Below are 20,243 nucleotides of genomic sequence, written 5' to 3'. Positions count from 1 at the left end.
TATCATTAAAAAAAACAAAAACAAAGGTAGCCCCATGTAGAGTGCATTGCAGTAGTCCAAACGGGAGATAACTGGAAAATGCACCACTCTGGCGAGACAGTCTGCGGGCAGGGAGGGTCTCAGCCTGTGTACCAGATGGAGCTGGTAAACAGCTGCCCTGGATACAGAATTGACCTGCACCTTCATGGACAGCTGTGAGTCCAAAATGACTCCCAGGCTGCAAACCTGGTCCTTCAGGCGGCACAGTTACCCTATTCAGAACCAGGGAGTCCTCCACAGCCGCCCACCTCCTGTCCCCCAAGAACAGTACTTCTGTCTTGTCAGGATTCAACCTCAATCCATTAGCCGCCATCCATCCTCCAACCGCCTCCAGGCACTTGCACAGGACCTTCACCGCCTTCACTGGTTCTGATTTGAAAGAGAGGTAGAGCTGGGTATCATCTGCATATTGATGGACACCCAGTCCAAACCCCCTGATGATCTCTCCCAGCACCTTCATGTAGATGTTAAAAAGCATGGGGGAGAGAACGGAACCCTGAAGCACCCCACAAGTGAGGGCCCAGGGGTCTGAACACTCATCCCCCACCACCACTTTCTCGACACAGCCCAAGAGGAAGGAGTGGAAGCACTGTATAACAGAGCTCTCAGCTCCTCTAGATGGTCCAGGAGGCTGTTATGGTCGATGGTGTCAAAGGCCGCTGAGAGATCCAGCAGAACTAGGAAACAGCTCTCGCCTTTGTCCCTTGCCCTCCTGAGATCATCAACCAATACGACCAAGGCCGTTTCAGTCCCATGATAAGGCCTGAATCCCGACTGGAAGGAATCCAAATATCTGCACCCTCCAAGCGTGCCTGGAGTTGTTCAGCAACCACCCGCTCAATCACCTTGCCCAAGAATGGAAGATTTGAGACTGGGCGATAGTTGGCCATATTGGCTGGGTCTAAAGATTTTTTTAAAGAAGCGGTTTAATGACCGCCTCTTTCAGTGGGTCTGGGAATGCTCCCTCATAGAGAGAAGCATTCACCACCCTGCACAGCCCATTGCCCAGCCCTTCCCGGCTTGCTTTTATTAGCCAGGATGGGCAAGGATCAAGGAGACAGGTGGTTGGCTTCACACATCCAAGCAGCCTGTCCACATACTCGGGGGTAATGGATTGAAATTGATTCCATGCAACTTGACCAGACAGGGTGCTAGCACTCTCCCACCCCAGCCCTGCTCCCACGGTGGTGTCTACCTCTTCCCAAATCTGAGCAACTCTATCTGCAAAAAACTTTGCAAAATCGTTGCAGAAGATCTTGGGGTCTTTACTAGGCCCCGATGGTAAAGGTGGTTCCGTTAAATTGAGAACCACCTGAAAGAGTCTCCTGCTACTATTTTCTACAGATGCAATAGAGGCAGTGAAGAAAATCTTCTTCACCGTCGCTATCACCATTTGGTAGGCTCGACGTTGAGCTCTAGTCTGTGTATGGTTTGATTCAGAAGGAGTTTCTGCCACCGAAGCTCTAGCCATCTCAGCAATTGTTTCCTCGCCCTCAGCTCCGAAGAAAACCATGGGGCTGTCTGGGCTCCATGCAATTGGGGAGGGCGCTTCAGAGCCAGACAGTTGATAGCCCTGGTTAACTCCACATTCCAGCGGACCACCATGGAATCAGCTGAAAGGCTATCAACATGGGATAAAGCATCCCCTACCACTCTCTGGAAGCCAATTGGATCCATTAAGTGGCAGGGCGGACCCTCCAAGTTGGTCCCACCTCCCTGCAGAGGGAAAGGGTCAAAGAGAAGTCCAGTTGCACCAGGAAGTGATCTGACCATGGCATTTCTTTTGTTTCACTTTTTCTTAGTTTCAGATCACCCCCGTCACTAGAGGTGAACACCAGGTCTAAGGCATGTCCATGACTATGAGTTGGGCCAAACTTATTCAGGGTCTGCCCCATGGAGGCCATGCTTTCCACGGTCCCGAGCAGCCCCTTGTAAGGTCATGTCGGCTTGGATGTTAAAATCCCCTAGGACAACTAAACTAGGTGTTTCCAGGAGAACATCGACCACGACCTGAAGTAATCCTGTACTGCCCCTATTGCCCAACTTCCAGAACATGCACTCAGAAAACTGGGTCTTCCCAGTAGGATGCCTGATGCAAGCTAGTGACTTCCTAAAAATCACTGCAAACCTGCCCCTCCCTGCCCACATGACCTGGGTTGCTGTGCTTAAGAGAAACCTGGTGGACAAGCAGCAGCTAAGACAGGGCCATCTGCTTCATCCAACCTTGCCTGTTCTTAAGCATCTTTCCTCCCCCTCCCCCCCTCCAATGTTGATTGGGGAACATTCTCTCACTTTACCTTTGTTTTGTAATTACTTCTTCAGTTTTAATTCTGGAGAAAATGTGCTGGTGTAAAAATTATCTGAACTATAAAATAACAGTTATAACAATATGTTAAAGGTAAGTAAAAATGTGTAAGTTTTAGACCGCTATATAGCTCCATTCTTATTTTGGACATCATGTTATATTGGTATATCAAGATGTTTAGCTGGTGACATACTATGGTGTTGAAAACCAGACATTGCCCAGCCCTACTCTGAAGTTGGCACAGACTTTCCAGCCTTGGAGGGGAATATCCAATGTTTTCATGGCTCCTGGGATGCCCTTCCTGGGAGCATATGATTGTTCTCTAAGTGGTGCATAAGTATGCATCTGAGTTGGGATAAGCACTAAATTTTTACATGTTGCTCTCTGTTCAACCCTTCATTATGATCAAGCAATTTTTCGTGAAGGCTGATGCTGCATATGTTTATCCAGAAGTATTTCCCGATGAGTTCAGCTAGGCTTGCTGCCAAACAGGTATTCAGCCTTAGAGTAAATATTAGTAAATCTTTAATAATATGTAAAAAGAAAAACAAATGCAAAACAAGTGTTTTAGTGAACTGATGCTGCTGGTTGGGCTAGCTATCTGGAAAGTTTGTTTGCTGAAGTGACACAAGGACAGTCTGAAGGGCAAAGTTGAAATGCAGTATTTGCAGACAAAATGATAAGAAAAAAGGTCTTGTAGGTGTTCAGCAAGATCATACCCCTGACTCTTGCTTGATGTGGCTCTTGAAGAACATTTAGCAAACAACCAAACTTTGCCAATAATGTTTCCCCATAAAAGCAGCTTATGGACAAATGTTGCACACCCTCAAAGAATGTGTGCTTTGACTGAAGTCTCAGTGGAAGCAAAGTAGTCTAACCCTTGACCCTGTATATGTGGGATTGGTTGTTGAACTCTAATCCTTGGCCCTAGTCAAATCTGTTTCTGAACAAAACCATGGCTTAGTGCAGACAAGCAAACATGCAGCTTCCCGGAGAATATCTCAGCTGCTCTGTTCCTCTTACAGTGTGGCTGCTATTGCAATGCTGTGAGCTATGCCATTGTTTGGCTTGGGTCTCATCCACACCATACATTTAATGTTACCGGAAAAAATAAAGAAGAAATACACAAAGAAATGAACCAACCAACGTCTTAATTTTCAAACCCTTTATTGTTTAATAGTAGTATAAGCATACGCCCTTAGATAAGGGCTGTACAACGTAGCATACAGTACAGCGATCCCTTGACTTTTGTTATTTTGACAGCTGCTTGCGAGGCAGCGCCCCCTAACAAAGACTACGCAGGTACTGCAGCTGTCAGACGCTGTAGCTGTCAAACCACGTACCTGCAATTTCCACCCTCCCTTCCCCACAGGTGGGCGGGGTTGGCGGCACCGAGCGGGGGCTCACCTGGGCGGGTGCCTCCCACCTCCTTGGGCCAGCCTTTGAACCATCCCCGGCCAGGGAGGACAATGGACAGCTGGCCGGGTTTAGCGCCTGTGCCCGAAAAAGCAGCTAAGACTTGCAGAGGAACCCTGCTGAGAGTCAGTGAAAGTGTGAAACTCACTTGCAACATTGTATCTAGCCTTGTTATTTTGTACCCAGTAGATCCGTAGTCTATTTTTTATAGTCTAAAGCTTTAAAGTTCAATATAAAATCACGTTTGTGATGGATTTTCACCATTCCAACGGTGCTTTGCTCAGGGAAAAGATGGCAACTAGAGGAGGAAGGTGAGGCCTGGGGTAGCCATACCCCCCCCCCCCAGGCATATGGTCACGTACCCCTGCCCATACTCGATAGGTGCTAAGTCTCACCTTCCTGACTCTGGAGTGCCAGACTCAAACCCATTCTGAGAACAATAACCAACTGGTTTCAGTACTGGGATACTGGGAGAGACAATGAGGGGTATTTGACTTGGCCGGGAAGACAGGGATTGCTGGTATCACCTGTCTCAACTAGCGCCAGGGATGCCAACTATCCCTGATGGACAAGGCATCAGTTTTCAGCCAAGATGCTACTCCTAGTTTGTGACATATGTGTGACGATTTCAATGTGGGGTTATGGAGGATCTGGAAAACTTTTAAAAGAGGGTTTCACCCTTTGTTCACGGCTTCTGTTTGTATCTCCTATGTTGATGTTTGGAGTCATTGTTGCAACAATAAAGATCAAGCCCCTTGGCTGCTGTTTCGCTTCTATATCCTGGCTATAATCTTCGTCTGACTCTCCAACCTGAACCTGCAGAACTTTTCAGCAGTGTTAAAGCACTCTTAAATGTAAAGCTAAAGGGACCCCTGACTGTTAGGTCCAGTCGCAGACGACTCTGGGGTTGTGGCGCTCATCTCTCTTTACTGGCCGAGGGAGCCGGGGTACAGCTTCCGGGTCATGTGGCCAGCATGACTAAGCCGCTTCTGGCAAACCACAGCAGAGCATGGAAACGCCATTTACCTTCCTGCCGGAGCGGTACCTATTTATCTACTTGCACTTTGATGTGCTTTCAAACTGCTAGAAGAGGAGGTTAAGGGGTGATATGATAGCCATGTTCAAATATATAAAAGGATGTCACATAGAGGAGGGAGAAAGGTTGTTTTCTGCTGCTCCAGAGAAGAGGACACGGAGCAATGGATCCAAACTACAAGAAAGAAGATTCCACCTAAACATTAGGAAGAACTTCCTGACAGTAAGAGCTGTTCGACAGTGGAATTTGCTGCCAAGGAGTGTGGTGGAGTCTCCTTCTTTGGAGGTCTTTAAGCAGAGGCTTGACAACCATATGTCAGGAGTGCTCTGATGGTGTTTCCTGCTTGGCAGGGGGTTGGACTCGATGGCCCTTGTGGTCTCTTCCAACTCTATGATTCTATGATTCTATGCTAGGTTGGCAGGAGCTGGGACTGAGCAACGGGAGCTCACCCCATGGAATTGTAGCTCTGTGGAGTTCTCAGGATTCTTTGGGGGAAGTCATGACTCATAGTGTTATAAATATGTTTTAAATACATGGTGTGGATATGACTGTAGCATGAAATAGGTACATTTTTTATCTCCCCACCCACCCCCTGCCATCCACAAAGCACAAAAAAGGCAACTGAACAAACCTTGGCGCTGTTCATAGTTTGTCTGGGATGAAATAAAACACAAGTCCAGGACCCTTATGAAATGCCAGCACCCTTATGAAAAAAGATTACAGCGTCTGGGATTTTTGGTTTAGAAAAAGGTTGAGTAAGGCTCCATCCACATTTACCAATGCTCTACATTTCTAGGCTTTCCAGGTCTGTGTCAGAGTGTTTTTTTTTTTCTTTTCCCCCAACACTTTCTCCATAAGAAAGTGCTGTTCTTTGCTGCTGAATTGAAGCAAACAATAATCCACAGAAAACTTGAATTGCCATTTGCTCCAAATCATTGGTAGATATTGGGTCTTCCTGGGAAAAATGGGAGAGGGGGAGAAAGTGCTCATACACAGACCAGGAAAGCGCAGGCCTATGCACTTATAACAGAATAATTTTAAAAAAACATAACGAGACATCAAACATTAAAAACTCCCATAGGCGGGGGCTGTGTACCCTTTTATCCCAGCCTCACCTTTGTTGGTGAGACTGTGATCAAGGGGCTTCGAAGAAGATGCTGGACTATGAGTTCTTCAGAACATGAAAGCTTAAAAAGATTGTGGCTTCCACATGACAGGATGCTTCCACGTAACAGTTTATTCTGGACTTGGTGCATGTATGTAAGCTTTGCACAGCAGCCACATAACTTTTGTCTTCATCAAAATGCTATCCCATATTCTTTCTTCATTAGACCTGGTCTGAAGGATCACCAGGGACTGCCCTGCTCTGTGCTTCTATCTTGTGAATATGCAGGTGAGCAAGGCTTGCTGATGGAGATCAGCTAAGAAACAACCCTGCAACCAAACAACCATTTCTCTTCCTTGCAGTGGGACCTGATGAGACAAATCAGAAAGGGCTGGGTGAGGGAAACATACAGCTGTTGGCAATGGGGTTCTATGATCCTTATAAATGAGGAAGAGGGTGGGGAAGGACTGTGGCCTAAAGTTCCAAAGCCTAGGAAAGAGAAGGTGCTGCAGAGGAGATCAAGGGGCTGATAGACCACAGAGCAAGATGAGGTGTTCAGACAATGCCAGAAAACGGACCCTAAGAGGAGCTGCTGGGGTGGTAAGTACATACAAACAACTGAAGCAATGAATCTGGATTAAATGAGGGGAGGAAGAAATATGGGATGCTATTTTTAATGAATATAAAGTCATGTGATTGTTGCAAACAAACAAGCAAACTTGCGTGTGTGAGTTGCACCGAGGCCACAACAAACTATGTGGAAACACCCAAGGCCTATCTAAACAGTACTTGCAGAAGTTCTAATGTATACAGAACACACACTTTACATGTGGTTAATGTATCAGATCATCTCACAAAAAGATCTTGCACTAAGTTTCCGCTATCTGTTTGAAGCAGAGGTAACCCATCTCTGAGTGTGCAGTTGACTAGCGCTGTATGAAATTCAGAGATACCAGAAAGATACAAAATGATGACTGAGTGCTGGTGCTGTGCTATCATACAGCACAGCTGGGTAATTTTCCTGCCTCATCCGGAAACTGTTTTCTTGGTGGTTTGGCTTGCTTTCATTTCAGGTTATGCTATTTAATCTTAAGAGCAGCAGCAACTTTTTATGTTTTGAAAATGGGAGTCAGACAAGAACCTTTCTGGTCCCTGGTTATATTGCAATACAGTACAGTATGAGGCACGTTTAGCAGGCCTGTTCCAAAGCCGCCAAGTTCTACACGTTTCATTGCATAATCCATAGGAGCCAACTCCTAGGGGCCTGAGGTCCCTTTGCCCCCCATAAAAACATTTGAGGGGGCCAGGCATGGATGTAGAGGCGCTTTGTTGGACGGGGGCGGGGCGGGCAGAACCGAGTTATCTACAGCATGATTGGTCAGTTAATTAAAGACTTTATTTATTTACTGGATGGAGGGGCAGTTGCACCCCCTTGGCTGCCCCCCCCCAATAAAGTGGATGGGTATTGCCATTCAAATAGTGCATGTGTGAGGCATCATGTGATTGATTATGCAGGGTGGGGCTTACCTGCGCGGCGCAGACCCCACCCCTATCCCCCAGTATTTTATTCAAGTTTGCACCCCCCTGCCAGAAATTCTTTTAAGATCTACTGACAGGGCAGTAATGCCACTTGTGTGTAGCATACGTAGGGACGGGCGAAATTTGTCCATTTCGGTTCATCTGAGTTTCCAGTATTAAATCATTTCTACATCTTCTTGAAGTGCTTCTAAATGGAATGTGTGTGTGTGTGTGTGTGTGTGTACAAACAAAATTAATTTGTGCGCGTGTGTTTGTGCGCGTGTGTGCGCATTCCCACGTTACGCGCGTTTCAGTCTCGGCCAACACGTTTCGCTGCCGGGAAGAGGAAGACTTTGAGGTTGTTGTTGTTGTTGTTTTACTTAAGCCTGACTCTTTTTATCTTTACCGCGTTAGGCCCCGCCCCTCCATCTAGGTGGCCGACCGAGAGGCCCTATCGGCGCTTGTGGCAGCAGCAGCCGCCTCAGCAGCAGAAGGAACCGGAGCAGAGCGAACTACGACCGCCGCGCAAGAGGCGGACGCCCGGCTCCTATCACAGCCGCCGCCGCCGCAGCAGCCGCCGCCAACAACATGGTGAAGATCTCTTTCCAGCCGCCCTTCGCCGGCAAAGACCAGTCCAAGAAGGAGGCGGCCGAGGTGCTGGTGGCCGACAAGGTGAGCGCGGGTCGAAGCTGCGACGTCGGCCCGTAACCGGCCGCCCTTTAATCTCCCTTCCCCCACCGGCGCCATTTTGTGGTGGCGGCGGCAGCGGAACGGGAATTAGAAGGGAAGTAAAAACACACGACGGAGAGTGCGAGGGGGGGCGCGCATCGGGAGCGCTCCCTCCACCAGCACTAGCACCCCAATAACGCACCTTCGGGGAGCAAAATAATGGCGCCGCTGCCTTGGCGAAGGCCTCTTTAACCCCAAAGGCAGCCCCATTCCTAAGACTCCCTTGGCCACTTCAGAGACCGGGTCCTGTCATCTCTAGCCGGACAGCTCTTTCGCCTTTTCAGACACACACCCATCTGCCCCCCCCCCCATTTAAACCCATTTCGCAATCGGCAGGTGCCTTGGATCCATAGCTGTCAACTTTTCCCTTTTCTTGCGAGGAATCCTATTCAGAATAAGGTGATTTCCCTTTAAGAAAAAGGGAAACGTTGACAGCTATGCTTGGATCAGGCCGCGGACCCCCCTAGCTTTTCTAGCCCGCACCTGCATTAGGCGCGTATAACGTGTGTGATAATAATAATAGTAATAATAATAATAATAATAATAATAATAATAATAATACACGACAGCCCCTGCCTGCAGACTCATACTCCCAAAAAAGACGACACCAAAAAAGAGAGAGGAACTGATAGTGACAGTGGTGATTTTAAGGGTAAGGGGAGAATTAATGCTGCTGCTGCTTGTGATTTGGATTGCAAAGCTGCCTTGAGTGTATGTGAAATTTAAGTAATAGTTGCTGGGTTTTTTAATAACAACAATAGCATTAAAACATATTTTCTCCTGCGTTTGACTGGGTGTAGTGTGCTGGTTTGTGACTCCCTTAGTCCAACACTTGCAACCCAGCAGTGGTTTAGTTGTGGAGTAGCCTGCTGCAAGCATCCCAGACACTGCACCTTATAAAAGGATGCTGGTGTTCCATAACACAATGGTATGGCAGATGCTTTGCATGAAGAGGCTGCCAGATTTTAATCCCTTGCCTCTCCAGCTACATAAAGGATCTCTGCTAGCATGTGCAAGACATTTGTCTGAGATCCCGGGACACAGTAGTTTAAGCTGACATTGATTCTAAGTTCACCGGTTAAAAGTGCAGAAGTAGGTCACACCCACACATGTAAGGGGGGGGGACGTTGCACCTGTGTAAATGTACCTGTTCATTATGGGGGTTTCTGCTTTGCCTTTTAAACAACTTATCAGTGTGCCTAACCAAAATATATACATCAGAGTACATATATGGGTAGTGTTGAATGAGCCCTAGGCAAGTGAGGGTAGGATTTGAGCATAAGTCTTCCACTTCTTTCAGGTTCTGGAGCCCTCTCAAATGCATTAGGGGACCACTTCTATTCTTCTTTTAAACAGGCTTCTTTTAAAGCCTGTTTCATAGTTGCCCTAAGTGTTGTATTGGTCGCTTTTGCTTATTTACATTAGGATAGCTAGTGTCTGTCTTTTTCTGGCCAAATGCTCTTTTTTGTGTTTTCCTGCACAAAAGTTGTGACTCATTCTCAATTTAAAGAAGTGGTTGATTGACAGTGCATATGTTTGTGCATGATTGCATTTGGAAATGGTTGCAAACATGTACTGGGGAGCAGCAGGCAGTTGAAGAACACCACATTGTGACACAAATACTTGCTTCACTTCTGATAGCTGTGTGCCATCTCTTACTTTGTAGCTTGTAAAGCAACCTTAATTGCCTCGGTACCAACAGATCTCTGCTTTATCCTCATGTTGGAAATAGCTACACTTCCATTGCAGGATAGATCCAGGTAGTGGAAAGCTGGTTGATTGTAGATCCCATGTGATCACTGAATATTTTAAATCCTTAATTTTCAGTAAAATCCACAATGCATTAGAAACTAAATGCAAGCTCTTAATAACATAATCTTAAATTTGGCCTTCTATCCCTGCCCATTTTTACCTGGGAGAAAGCTCACTAAATGCAGTGTGGCTTGTTTCTGATGAAAGATGTACATTTGATTGGTTTGCAGATATGTCTTGACTCTGATGGAGAGTTCATGCCTAAATTTGAGGCATGTGAAGGCCTAGTTCCAAAACTTTGAGTTTTCATTTATACAAAAGTGTCTCAACATTACAGGTGATCCATATTTTATGGTTCTAAGCATATTTACATGGAAGCAAAATCTACAGAAGGCCCCAATATTTCCCTTAGCAAAACATAATAAAGATAACCATCACATGCATCCTCCTCACCCAAGAGGAGTCTGACTAGACAACCTTGCCTAGTTTCCTGTCTAGCAGTCAAAAAAACAGGTATGAGTGGTGCATAAATAGAATCCTTTCAAACATCAAATGGAAATGTTGCTTTGTTTTCACAGATGTTTCCTCTCTTCTTACTTTCATTTTAGGTGAAATAATTGAACTGAAATGTGCCTGAACCCTTATTTCCTACAAATTTCCAACAAGTGGCAGACCTGCTTTTTCTAGTGTTACAGTTCACTTTTGAGATTGTGCAAGCAAAAGCATTATGAGAAATTTGTTTTGCAATTCAGCATTTGTATTGGCATAATGATTCAGAGGGTGGAGGCTACTGATGACTAGCAAAGTTTATGCAACATCCCCGGTTTGGTTCCTGATAACCAGCCAAAGAACCTCTTGGAGCAGAGAGTCTGGGAAAGATTTCTTTGTGAGCCTTTAGGAGATGCTGCTAGGCAGGCTTGTAATACACATGATAGGTACAGACCTGTCTTCAAATGTTGGGTTACTATGTAATCTCTGTAAAGCAGTGGTACAATGTAATGTGCCAAAAGGATGCAATGTGCCAAAAGGTACTCTCCGCCCCCACATTCAGTCCCTCAAAAATTTCCCAGTCAGGTTATAGACTATGCATAACTAATTTTCATGTCTTTCTCTAATGTTATAAATCACATATTCTACTCCCACCTCTAGACAGGACTGCAGCAGACATCCAATTGGCCTGGATCTGCCACTGATTTGTGTAGTTGGACCAATAGTCTGCTGAATAGACAATATTGGGCAAGTTATAAGGCAGCTTCATATGTTTAAACATGCAACTATTAGTACTATAATGAAATTTGGCAGGTAGTTACTTGAAAAGAATGAATTGCTGTTTGGGATTGTGAGATTAGCCAATTAATGTGCAGGCTCACTTGTTATTAAGTATCAAGAAGACATGCATGACAGTTCTTTGGGCAGAAAGGAAATACTGTTGTGGCTGTTACATTCTAATACTAATTTTGCTATTTACTGCAGAATCCTATTTTATTATCTGCAGTCTTGCAAAACTTATACTTGAACATACAGTTTTAACATTTTGAACTGTCTAACATTGCATAAGAGTCTAAGGTCGAGTTTATTGCTTTCTGATTTTTTTTCTGGTGGGCTAGGGGCGCAACTGTTTGTGTATTATCCTGTGTCTGGCACATTCAGAAGAATGTTTAGCTTTCCAGCTTCAGGGTTGTTCCCCACCCTGCAATTCAGTGAGTTCCTTGCAAAAAGGGAAGGGCTAAAAAGAGATGATTGTAAATATTTTGGTTTTGGTGTTACTAATATTGGGATTTTCTGTAATACATGAAGTTGAATTAAACCAGGCTTTGACTGGAATAAAATATATATTTGTGCATGAAATTAAATTGTCTTGATCTTTGCAATAGTACATGAGTAGTTGTCCCAAAAGCTGATGTGGAAATAACCAGTGTTACTAATAATTACTTGTGAACTGTGCAGGAACAGTACATTTTATGATTGTACAGGTAGCACATTGGTGCCTGCTCTTTTCTTTGTTTACACTGGATCAGTTAAAAGGCAGGTTACAACTTGACCACGGTGCCTGACTCCGGATTTTTGAAGATGCTTGGCTTCAACTAAATGACATAATTGAAGCTGGAAAAAGCATATTTAATTTTAACATGCTAGCATCAGATTTCAAGATGCTTGAGCAAACTAGTGAAGAAATCTTCCTGGCTTGTATATACACAGCTGAACACTTGATGAAGTTAACTACATGTAGAGCAGAACTGAAATTATATTAGACAATTATATGGATTCTGAAACTTTAGAACCCAAGCTACTTGCTTACTAAAAGTGCAAATATGTTTTGGCTGTTAGTATTGCCCCCCCCTTTTTTAAAAAGCCACATATCTAGCACTGTTAACTGGCAAAATTGCTTCAACAGCATATTAGGTTCTCAGAGAACTAGAATATTATTTGCATAGTAGAAGTTCAGAATCTGCTGATGCTTCTTTTTCGATAGTTTATAACTTGCTGTTCCTCTTCTAAATATGAGGGTGGAGAGGTAAGCAGGAGGAATGTCTCATCTTGCCAACCCTTTGAATACTTTTATAGTCCTACTGTACTGATTATTTGAGTGGACAAAGATCCTTGAAATCGGTTCAACATCTGAATTTCCTGTTTTAAAACTCAATATTTTTAAAAAATATTGCAAACGCCACACTGAAACCTCTCAGCTGATAATGCTCTTGAACAAACAAGGCTAAGGATGCATGTCATTGAGTCATACTGCTTTTGTTTTTAGAATTATGGAAATAATCTTCCTTTTGAAGTCACACACCTCATAAATATGATCTTGATGTTAGCAACTATGGATTGGAAGGTCATCAGAATTTTGTGGTTTTGTGTATATTTGCAGTTAACCACAACCCCTTTAAATGTTCTTTGCCATAAATATGAGCAAGGAGCAAATGGTGTTGAATAAGTAAATTGACTTTTTATAACTGTAAAGAGTTATAGAAGTTATAACTGCCAGATGTTACTGAGGAACAGCTCCAATCACCCCTGACCATTGGCCATGATGTCTGGAACTGATGGGAATTGGAGTTCAACATTTAGAATGCCACAGGTTCCCCATCCCTGCCTAACACTTAAGGAAGGATTGACTTGGAAGGGGAGGGAACAATGAGCTTAATTATGTTGAGGGAAGTTTAAAATGTGAAACCTTTATTTTTGCAGCCTAGTAGGCAAAATTCACTGTAGCATCGTTCTGTAATTTAACAGGAGGCACAACTCCATCTGTAGTTTTTTAAAGGCAATTCACTGCTTGTGTTTAAAGCAGATGTTATGGCATCCTTGTTTTAAACACAAACAAAGGGCTCAAAACACGTTCCATTCTCCTATGAATGAAATATAGGTGTACTATGGCATCCTTGGGTCAAACATTTCTCAAGGGTGTTGTCTGGTACTGTTGGCTTTCACCTTGAAGTGTGGTATCATCCTGCTGAGTCAAGGTGAGGTGTAATTAGTTAAAGAAAATATTGTCTCCAAGACAACAAAGAACTTAAGTTCTCTCTCTCTCTCTCTCTCTCTCTCTCTCTCTCTCTCCTGAAGGATCCAGAAGTTGCAACACATGGGCATGAAAGTTCATCTGGAAGATGTCTGCTGATTCTTTTGGGTCTTGCGCTTATATTAGCAGGAGTGGTGGTTGGTGGAGCCTGCCTCTATAAGTACTTCATGCCAAGGGTAATGGAAATACAACTCTTTCCCCCCTTTTTTTCTTTTGCAGATAAAATTGACAAAGCAAATATAAACATACAAAATAAGCATAATATTCCACACAGTGTAAGCATGATATGTAACTGAATTGGAATATGGGTCTAAACTTAGATCTGCACCTCAGAGCGGTGGCACTGAGGAAGCTAAGAACTTAAAAAGTGAATATGCCTAGATTCCTCTCATGTTTGTGACTGGGACAGCCAGAGTTATCTTGCTGAACTGAGGCCTCAGTCCTGGGAGCCACCATCTTGGCTTTCCCCCTTCTTGTCCTTGTACTGTGATTGGCCCCATGGGGCCCTGTGAGATCCTTGGGTCTTGCAGGATCTCGGATGCATCCTTCCCTGAAGCTTCCGTGTCTGCCTCAGTAGGACTGGCATTCTTGGCAGTTCTGCTGCTTGCCATGATTTGGGTGCCAGACTCTGCACTGAAGCATCCTGAGATGGTAAGCTGGCCTTGGACATCTTAGTGGTGTTGGGGACCAAGTCTTATCTTCCTGCCCCCCACCAAAATATTTTTTAAAAAATATGCAGGAAAGTTCAAAACTTTTATTTAACTGTGTGATTGTAGCAGATCTGCTATTTTCTTGAAGGACTTTGCAAACACAACTCAAACTGCTGTGAGCTTATATATTAACAGACTATATATAAGCCACATGTTCTGAACAAAGTTTAATAGACAAAACATTGAGTCAGGAGGAATTTGTGGAAATGTTTAATACAAGTATTTGTTACAAAGTGCCATCACACAATTCACACATAGAAAGTCACCTTTTCCGCTTGTCTGCACCAGTCTTGCACATATATTTTACAAGGGGTTAGGTACAATTGGAATGTCATTTATTACTGTTCTCTCGTGCATCCAATGAAATGGAGAAATGCCTTCCTCTAATAAACTGAAAAGACTTAAACAAATGTGAAACAGTATCCTGTACATTTGTTCCACATTAACTCAAAAAATTACAGCATCTTTGCTGGAAAACAACAAACTTGGAAGTAATTTGTATTTCTTTGCATATATCTCTTACGCACCTCTGATTTTTTGTTGTTTTCGAACTGTAATTAAATGACTTTATTGCAACTAACAGAACCACAAAAACACTTGCCCTCACTAGATTTTTTTTTTTTGCCCAATATTGATTTTATTTCAGGTGACACTACAGAAGTGGAAAGCCTGCTAAAATGCATTATGATTGTGGCAAACCAATGCTGGCTTATACACAGCTAAGTTATACTTGGAGTAGACCCATTGCAATTAACAGACCCAAGTTAATAATTTTAAATGGGTCTGCTCTAAATAGCAGTGGATAATCTGTCCCTAAAAGAAGTCTCATAATTGATTACTGTGATTTATTTTTAGCGTGCAATGATGCGTGGGCAGATGTGTTATGCGGGAGAGGATCAGCAAGAGCAGGCAGCCGAACCCTACTTCTTGCCCATTGCTGAAGAAGCTGACATTCGTGAGGATGATAATATTGCCATCATTCAGGTTCCTGTTCCAAAATTCTCTGACAGTGATCCTGCGGCTATTGTTCATGACTTTGAAAGGGTGAGTTGTGACAAGTCTAGAACTTTTCTTTTTGAAAATTACACCATCTGTTGAGTTTTCATAATTGGCAACACAAAAAAACAAACACCCTCATCCTTCTACATCAAATAACAGAAATGATGATAGTAACAGCTAGCCTTGTTGCTTGCTTTAATTTTGGTTCACCTGGTGCAAGTTAGTACAAGCACATAATTCACAGCTTCAGCTTACTGGCTACTAGTCTTGCCTAAAAAAAATCACGAATGTTTCTCCCTTTTTGAGTCCTAATTTTGTGTGTTAAATTGTCCATTATTAGTCCCCCGCCCCTTTTAAAATGCAGTCTCTTTACATTTCAGGTAGCAGCTCCTGAGGGTGTATACTTGTGTTAGGAAAAGTTGTGGTGGGCAGTTTGGGAGCTACCATTTCAAGGAAGAGGGAAACAAAAGACTGAAGTGGAGAGTGTGGGTCACATGTGGATGTATCACAGGCTAGCAGTTCCCACCCCTGCTGTAGCCTGTCCACTGGTAGCAGTTATTCATTATCGTGTATAGGTTTAAGAAAGTGCCTTAATTCAGAGTGAAAATAGGTTGAAACTTTGTGCTGAAAGACTGAACGCATAGTAATGGTGATCCTGGAAAGGGGCTGGTGCCTTACATTCCACAACAGTAGTGTTCTGGCTGTAACTGTGTTTTGAGATACATAGGTCTGCCATGCTTTGCAGTCTATAATTCTATGTATTTTTTAAGAGTATGAATGTAACTATGCAAAGCTGCTATTTATAAAACTTTCCAATAAGGTTGGTAATCAACATAGACTTAACACTTATTTTCAGATAATAAATCTCCTTTTTTATTCTTGGTTCTGTTGTCACTATGTCATCTTCTCTCTGCCACCTTAAACTTGTTACATGACTTGTAAGTGATTTATGTGCAAATTGCTTATCTTCAAAATGGATGTCAAGAATGTATTACTCTAAGACCTATGGTTAGAATGGCTGTTTTAAAAAGTTATTAGCATCTTTGCTTGCCAAAATAGATTCTCTTACTCCATTGGAAAGGACTCTTTCTCTGTGTTGGAAGGGAACCTTTTGATAAATCCCAGTACTTGAAACTTTATTGCTTCTCTTCAAATCGGTTACATAATTTCATTGATTTAATCTGTAAAGCACTTGGAATATTTTTATAAGAACTAATTTAAAAACAATGACTTAAGGAAGTTAAGTGAAGGAAAGTTTTCTGCCCCCTCTTCCCACCTATACTCACTCATTAAGACTCCTAAACTGCCTCTCTAGAGGGTTGGGGAACCCTCTTGAATAATGTGGAACTGATCACACGTTGCTGCTGGAAAAAGGAGGAGACGGGAAAATTTCCTACTCTTGAGATTCCTTCTGTTATCTTAGAGACCAAGACAACAGGCGTATTAATGTATGTATTCAAATTACTGAGATTTCCTGTTTCTTCTTGCAGCTCCTGACTGCCTACCTTGATCTGCAGCTGGGTAACTGCTATGTGATCCCTCTGAACACATCCATTGTTATGCCACCACGGAATCTGATGGACCTCTTTTCAAAATTAACGGTTTGCATTGTTATATTTCAGTGTAACATGGGGAAGAGTTTTCTTTTTCTATGAAGACAGTGAAATGTATTATTGTTTATCAATGGTATCTTTTCTTCAGCGATATCTTTCTTTAGCTGGCACGTAGCTTGCTTACAAAAAGTCTGTTGATGACCAGTGTTGGTTGACTGATGGCTTATTGAGAGCATCTGTATCACTGATGCCAAAAGTATAAACACTGTTTTCAGTATGATGCACGTAATGTTTTTATTTGCGTCACTCAGAATTTATAGGCAGAGATAGGACAAGCCTAACTATGTCTAGACCTTCTTACTTGCATTTAGATGCAGGCAGCTGATGAGACTGAATAGATCTCTACTTAACTTTGTTACAAACCCAGGCAGGGGCTGCTTCCTAAATCAAGCATACTTAAATAGTAAACTACATTAAACTGAGACTTCCTTACAAGTGGATTGGTGCGGGGAGCCTTTTTCAGTCTAAGGTTCACATTCACTTCTGGGCAGCCTGGAAGCCAAATGCCAACAGGGGGTGGAGTAATGGATTTAACTACTACCTTGGTACAGGAAGCTATATTCTAGCCATGCAAAAGTCAGAGGTTTATACACACACACACACACACACACACACACACACACACACACCATACTAGGAAGCAAGAGAAATTATCATTATTCATGGACAAATCCTTCTTCAGAAATTTCTATCAAGTGCATTTGGTAAGAACTCCTAGAAACATGACCCCAAGGAATAACCTTTTGTGATCAAGATCTGGGCACACTATCTGCAATAAATCTTGCTTTAATCATCTGAAGTTTTCACCTTTTCTCATAGATTCCACATGTATAGTTGCTCCCTTTATTTAAAGTTCCTTTGCAAATGTGAATCTTCTTCTTTGGGTATTGAAAAAAAAGAATTGCAAATATTCATATTGGTGATATTTGTGTTTTTCTACAGACTGGTTCCTATTTGCCTCAGACTTACCTTGTTCGTGAAGAAATGGTTGTGACAGAAAAGATTGATAATGTGTCGGATCTGGGCATTTTCATTTACCAGCTCTGTGTAGGGAAGGAAACTTTCAGGCTTCAGCACAGAGATAAGACCAATGGTGAGTATTTCAACTGAGAATGTAAACTTAGCTTCTTATCTTAAGCAGAAAAAAATAAAATCTAAAAATCTTCTGTAAGCTTCCAGAAAGAGCTTTACTTGACAAATCTATCTAGTTTTTTCTTTTTTAATTTTCCTTTAATAGAAAAGGCTTTTTCTTTCTAAGGTTACATATGGGAAAGTGGAGGTACATGGTGAGACTAAATCATTAAATTAAACTGGTGAAAAGTCAATGTTAACACCTCTAGCAGTAGTTCAAGCATGAATATTCTGATAAAGTCAGAAATTTAAGATTTTGTTCAGAATCTAAAAATGTTTTGAACAGTTAGCTGCATTGGTGTCTTGCTTGATGGTATTTTGGAAGTATTTGGTTCAGTATTTAGCTAGTGAAATGTGGGAAACTTCACACAGTGGCTCATTTCCAGGGTAGGAAAAGTGTTTGTACCCAACCTGCACATCACTATCCCTAACACTCCTTCCAGAATTGCATTTCCCTGGTTTTAAATCAATAGATGCATTCAGCTTGGCACATGCAGCCATAAACAGACTAACCAGGAAATAAATCTTCTGAAATCTTCATATACTGTTCAGCATTAATTGGTGTTGTGTTCTCTTATTTAGGCCTCCAGAAACGCTCAGCTGAAAAGTGTCATTCAATCCGGCACTTTGAAAACTTGTTTGTTGTGGAAACCAAGATCTGTCAGCAGTGAAAAGTACAGGGTAGAAAGTGACAATCACACATCTTCATTAAGAAGTCGAAGCTTTATATCTTTATTTTCAGAATTAAAACATGCAGTGATAATCAAAACCTTATGCTTTTTTGTGGGTTGCTTAAATTTAAAAACAAAAGAAGGAAATTCCAAATTTACCATGATTTTTTCTTTGTGTCCCTGGTGTGGCTAAATTTTCTAGCTTTCATTTGCACTTGCTAACACAAAAGTGAATACCCTATACCCACCTGATTATCGGTTTCACAGCATAGTCTTACACGTCTACTTGGAAGTCTTATTTTGTTAAGAGACTTACTCCAAATTAAGTGTGTAGGATTGCAGCCTCAAACTAATTTAAAAAAGGACTGCAAGTAGCAAATTCCTACATAGAAATGTAGTCCAGTTAACACCTGACTCTTTACAGAATGATGAAAGTAACACATTAATATCTGGTTTGCACATTTATGTGTAGCTCTGTAGGATTGCTCTACGGTAAGTCTGGTAAGAAACTACATCAAGACTTCTAAGGTTTATTTGAACTTCATAGAAAAAGCATGTAAACTAACCTTGGTAATCATAAACATTTTTTTCCATTTTGTGCAATTACTGTATTGAACTTGTATGTATATTTGGAACCTTCCCTGAGTTGACTTTAGTACTTCTTTATTTTGGTTCTTTGGTGATATTTAGTTATATGTTCAGGAGCAGTTACTCTTTAAAAGCTTTTATGTTAGTATTTTGCCACTGGACTGGTTTCAACATCTTTATTGCAAGCTTATGTAATTACAACCTGATTTGGCCCAATTGTCATTGTTTCTGTAGCTGTGAATTTCAACCCCCCCAAGCCTATATTTGAGAATAACTTCTTATAAGCACAGTAGCACTAAGACTGCAGTTGAAAGTATTATCTTTGCTGAAGACTGTGGTACACGATGGTAAAGGGATTGTTAGTGAGCTGCTGAGTGTTTTGTATAAGGGACTTTATATTTCTCACAAATCCTGCAGCCCTCCAATAAATGTTACTTTAAGACTATGGTGGTGGTCTCACTTTGTTGGCAATAAAAGTAATTGTGAGAGGGAATATTAATGCTGTCAAAATATTGGTAGCGTATCACTCCTGCGCTGAAACTGCTATAGTCAAGAACCATGTATTCTACAGTACTTCAGAATGTTATATTAGGTGCAGAATCTAGTTTCCTGAGAAACTTAGGCTTTCATGTTTGTGTTTTGCCATCATTGTTCTGAATTATAGGCAAAGATTTGTGTATCTCTAGAGCTAAAGGCGTGGAGGAATTGATCACAGGGTTTCCTTTTCTCACAGACTAACAAAGAATAAAGTATGTAACTTGTATATAGTTGGAGAATAAAGTATGCACCTGAGAGAGGCATAATTTAGCCTGCTGAATTCATTTATTCATGGGTGGGGTGAGAGGTGCTTGTGAATCCTGTTTCCTGAAAACCTTCCCATACACCAAATAAAGAAGCTGTCAGATAGGCTACTTTGTCCTTCATCCTTTAATACAAATGCAAGTCCATCTTAAAAATTGATCTAGTGCACTGGACTGTTGCTGTCTGAAGTCTTGTGGTACTTTTCTTTTAAATATGGAAAGTGGTCTCTTTAGTTACCTTTTGCCATGCAAGACAAGTTAATAACTTACAGACCTTAGGTGATTCTGATAGGAGCTTTAATTATATATCC

The 20,243-nt window shown here is 42.2% G+C and overlaps 1 protein-coding gene across 1 annotated transcript; it reads left to right on the top strand.

The window, feature by feature from the left end:
• The first annotated feature begins 7,797 nt into the window (after window positions 1-7,797).
• Window positions 7,798-19,577, top strand: ITM2A (integral membrane protein 2A). The gene is made up of 6 exons (XM_080991328.1): window positions 7,798-8,091; window positions 13,465-13,596; window positions 14,986-15,174; window positions 16,620-16,730; window positions 17,685-17,835; window positions 18,456-19,577. Exons 1-6 carry the CDS (start codon window positions 8,008-8,010, stop codon window positions 18,542-18,544), a joined length of 756 nt encoding a protein of 251 aa, XP_080847454.1. The 5' UTR covers window positions 7,798-8,007; the 3' UTR covers window positions 18,545-19,577.
• The last annotated feature ends 666 nt before the right edge of the window (window positions 19,578-20,243 follow it).

The sequence above is a fragment of the Podarcis pityusensis genome, assembly GCF_964106645.2.
Source record: "Podarcis pityusensis genome assembly, chromosome: Z".
Classification (NCBI taxonomy): domain Eukaryota; kingdom Metazoa; phylum Chordata; class Lepidosauria; order Squamata; family Lacertidae; genus Podarcis; species Podarcis pityusensis.
Note: the sequence above shows the minus strand (reverse complement) of the source record. Positions and strands in the feature narration are given on the sequence as shown.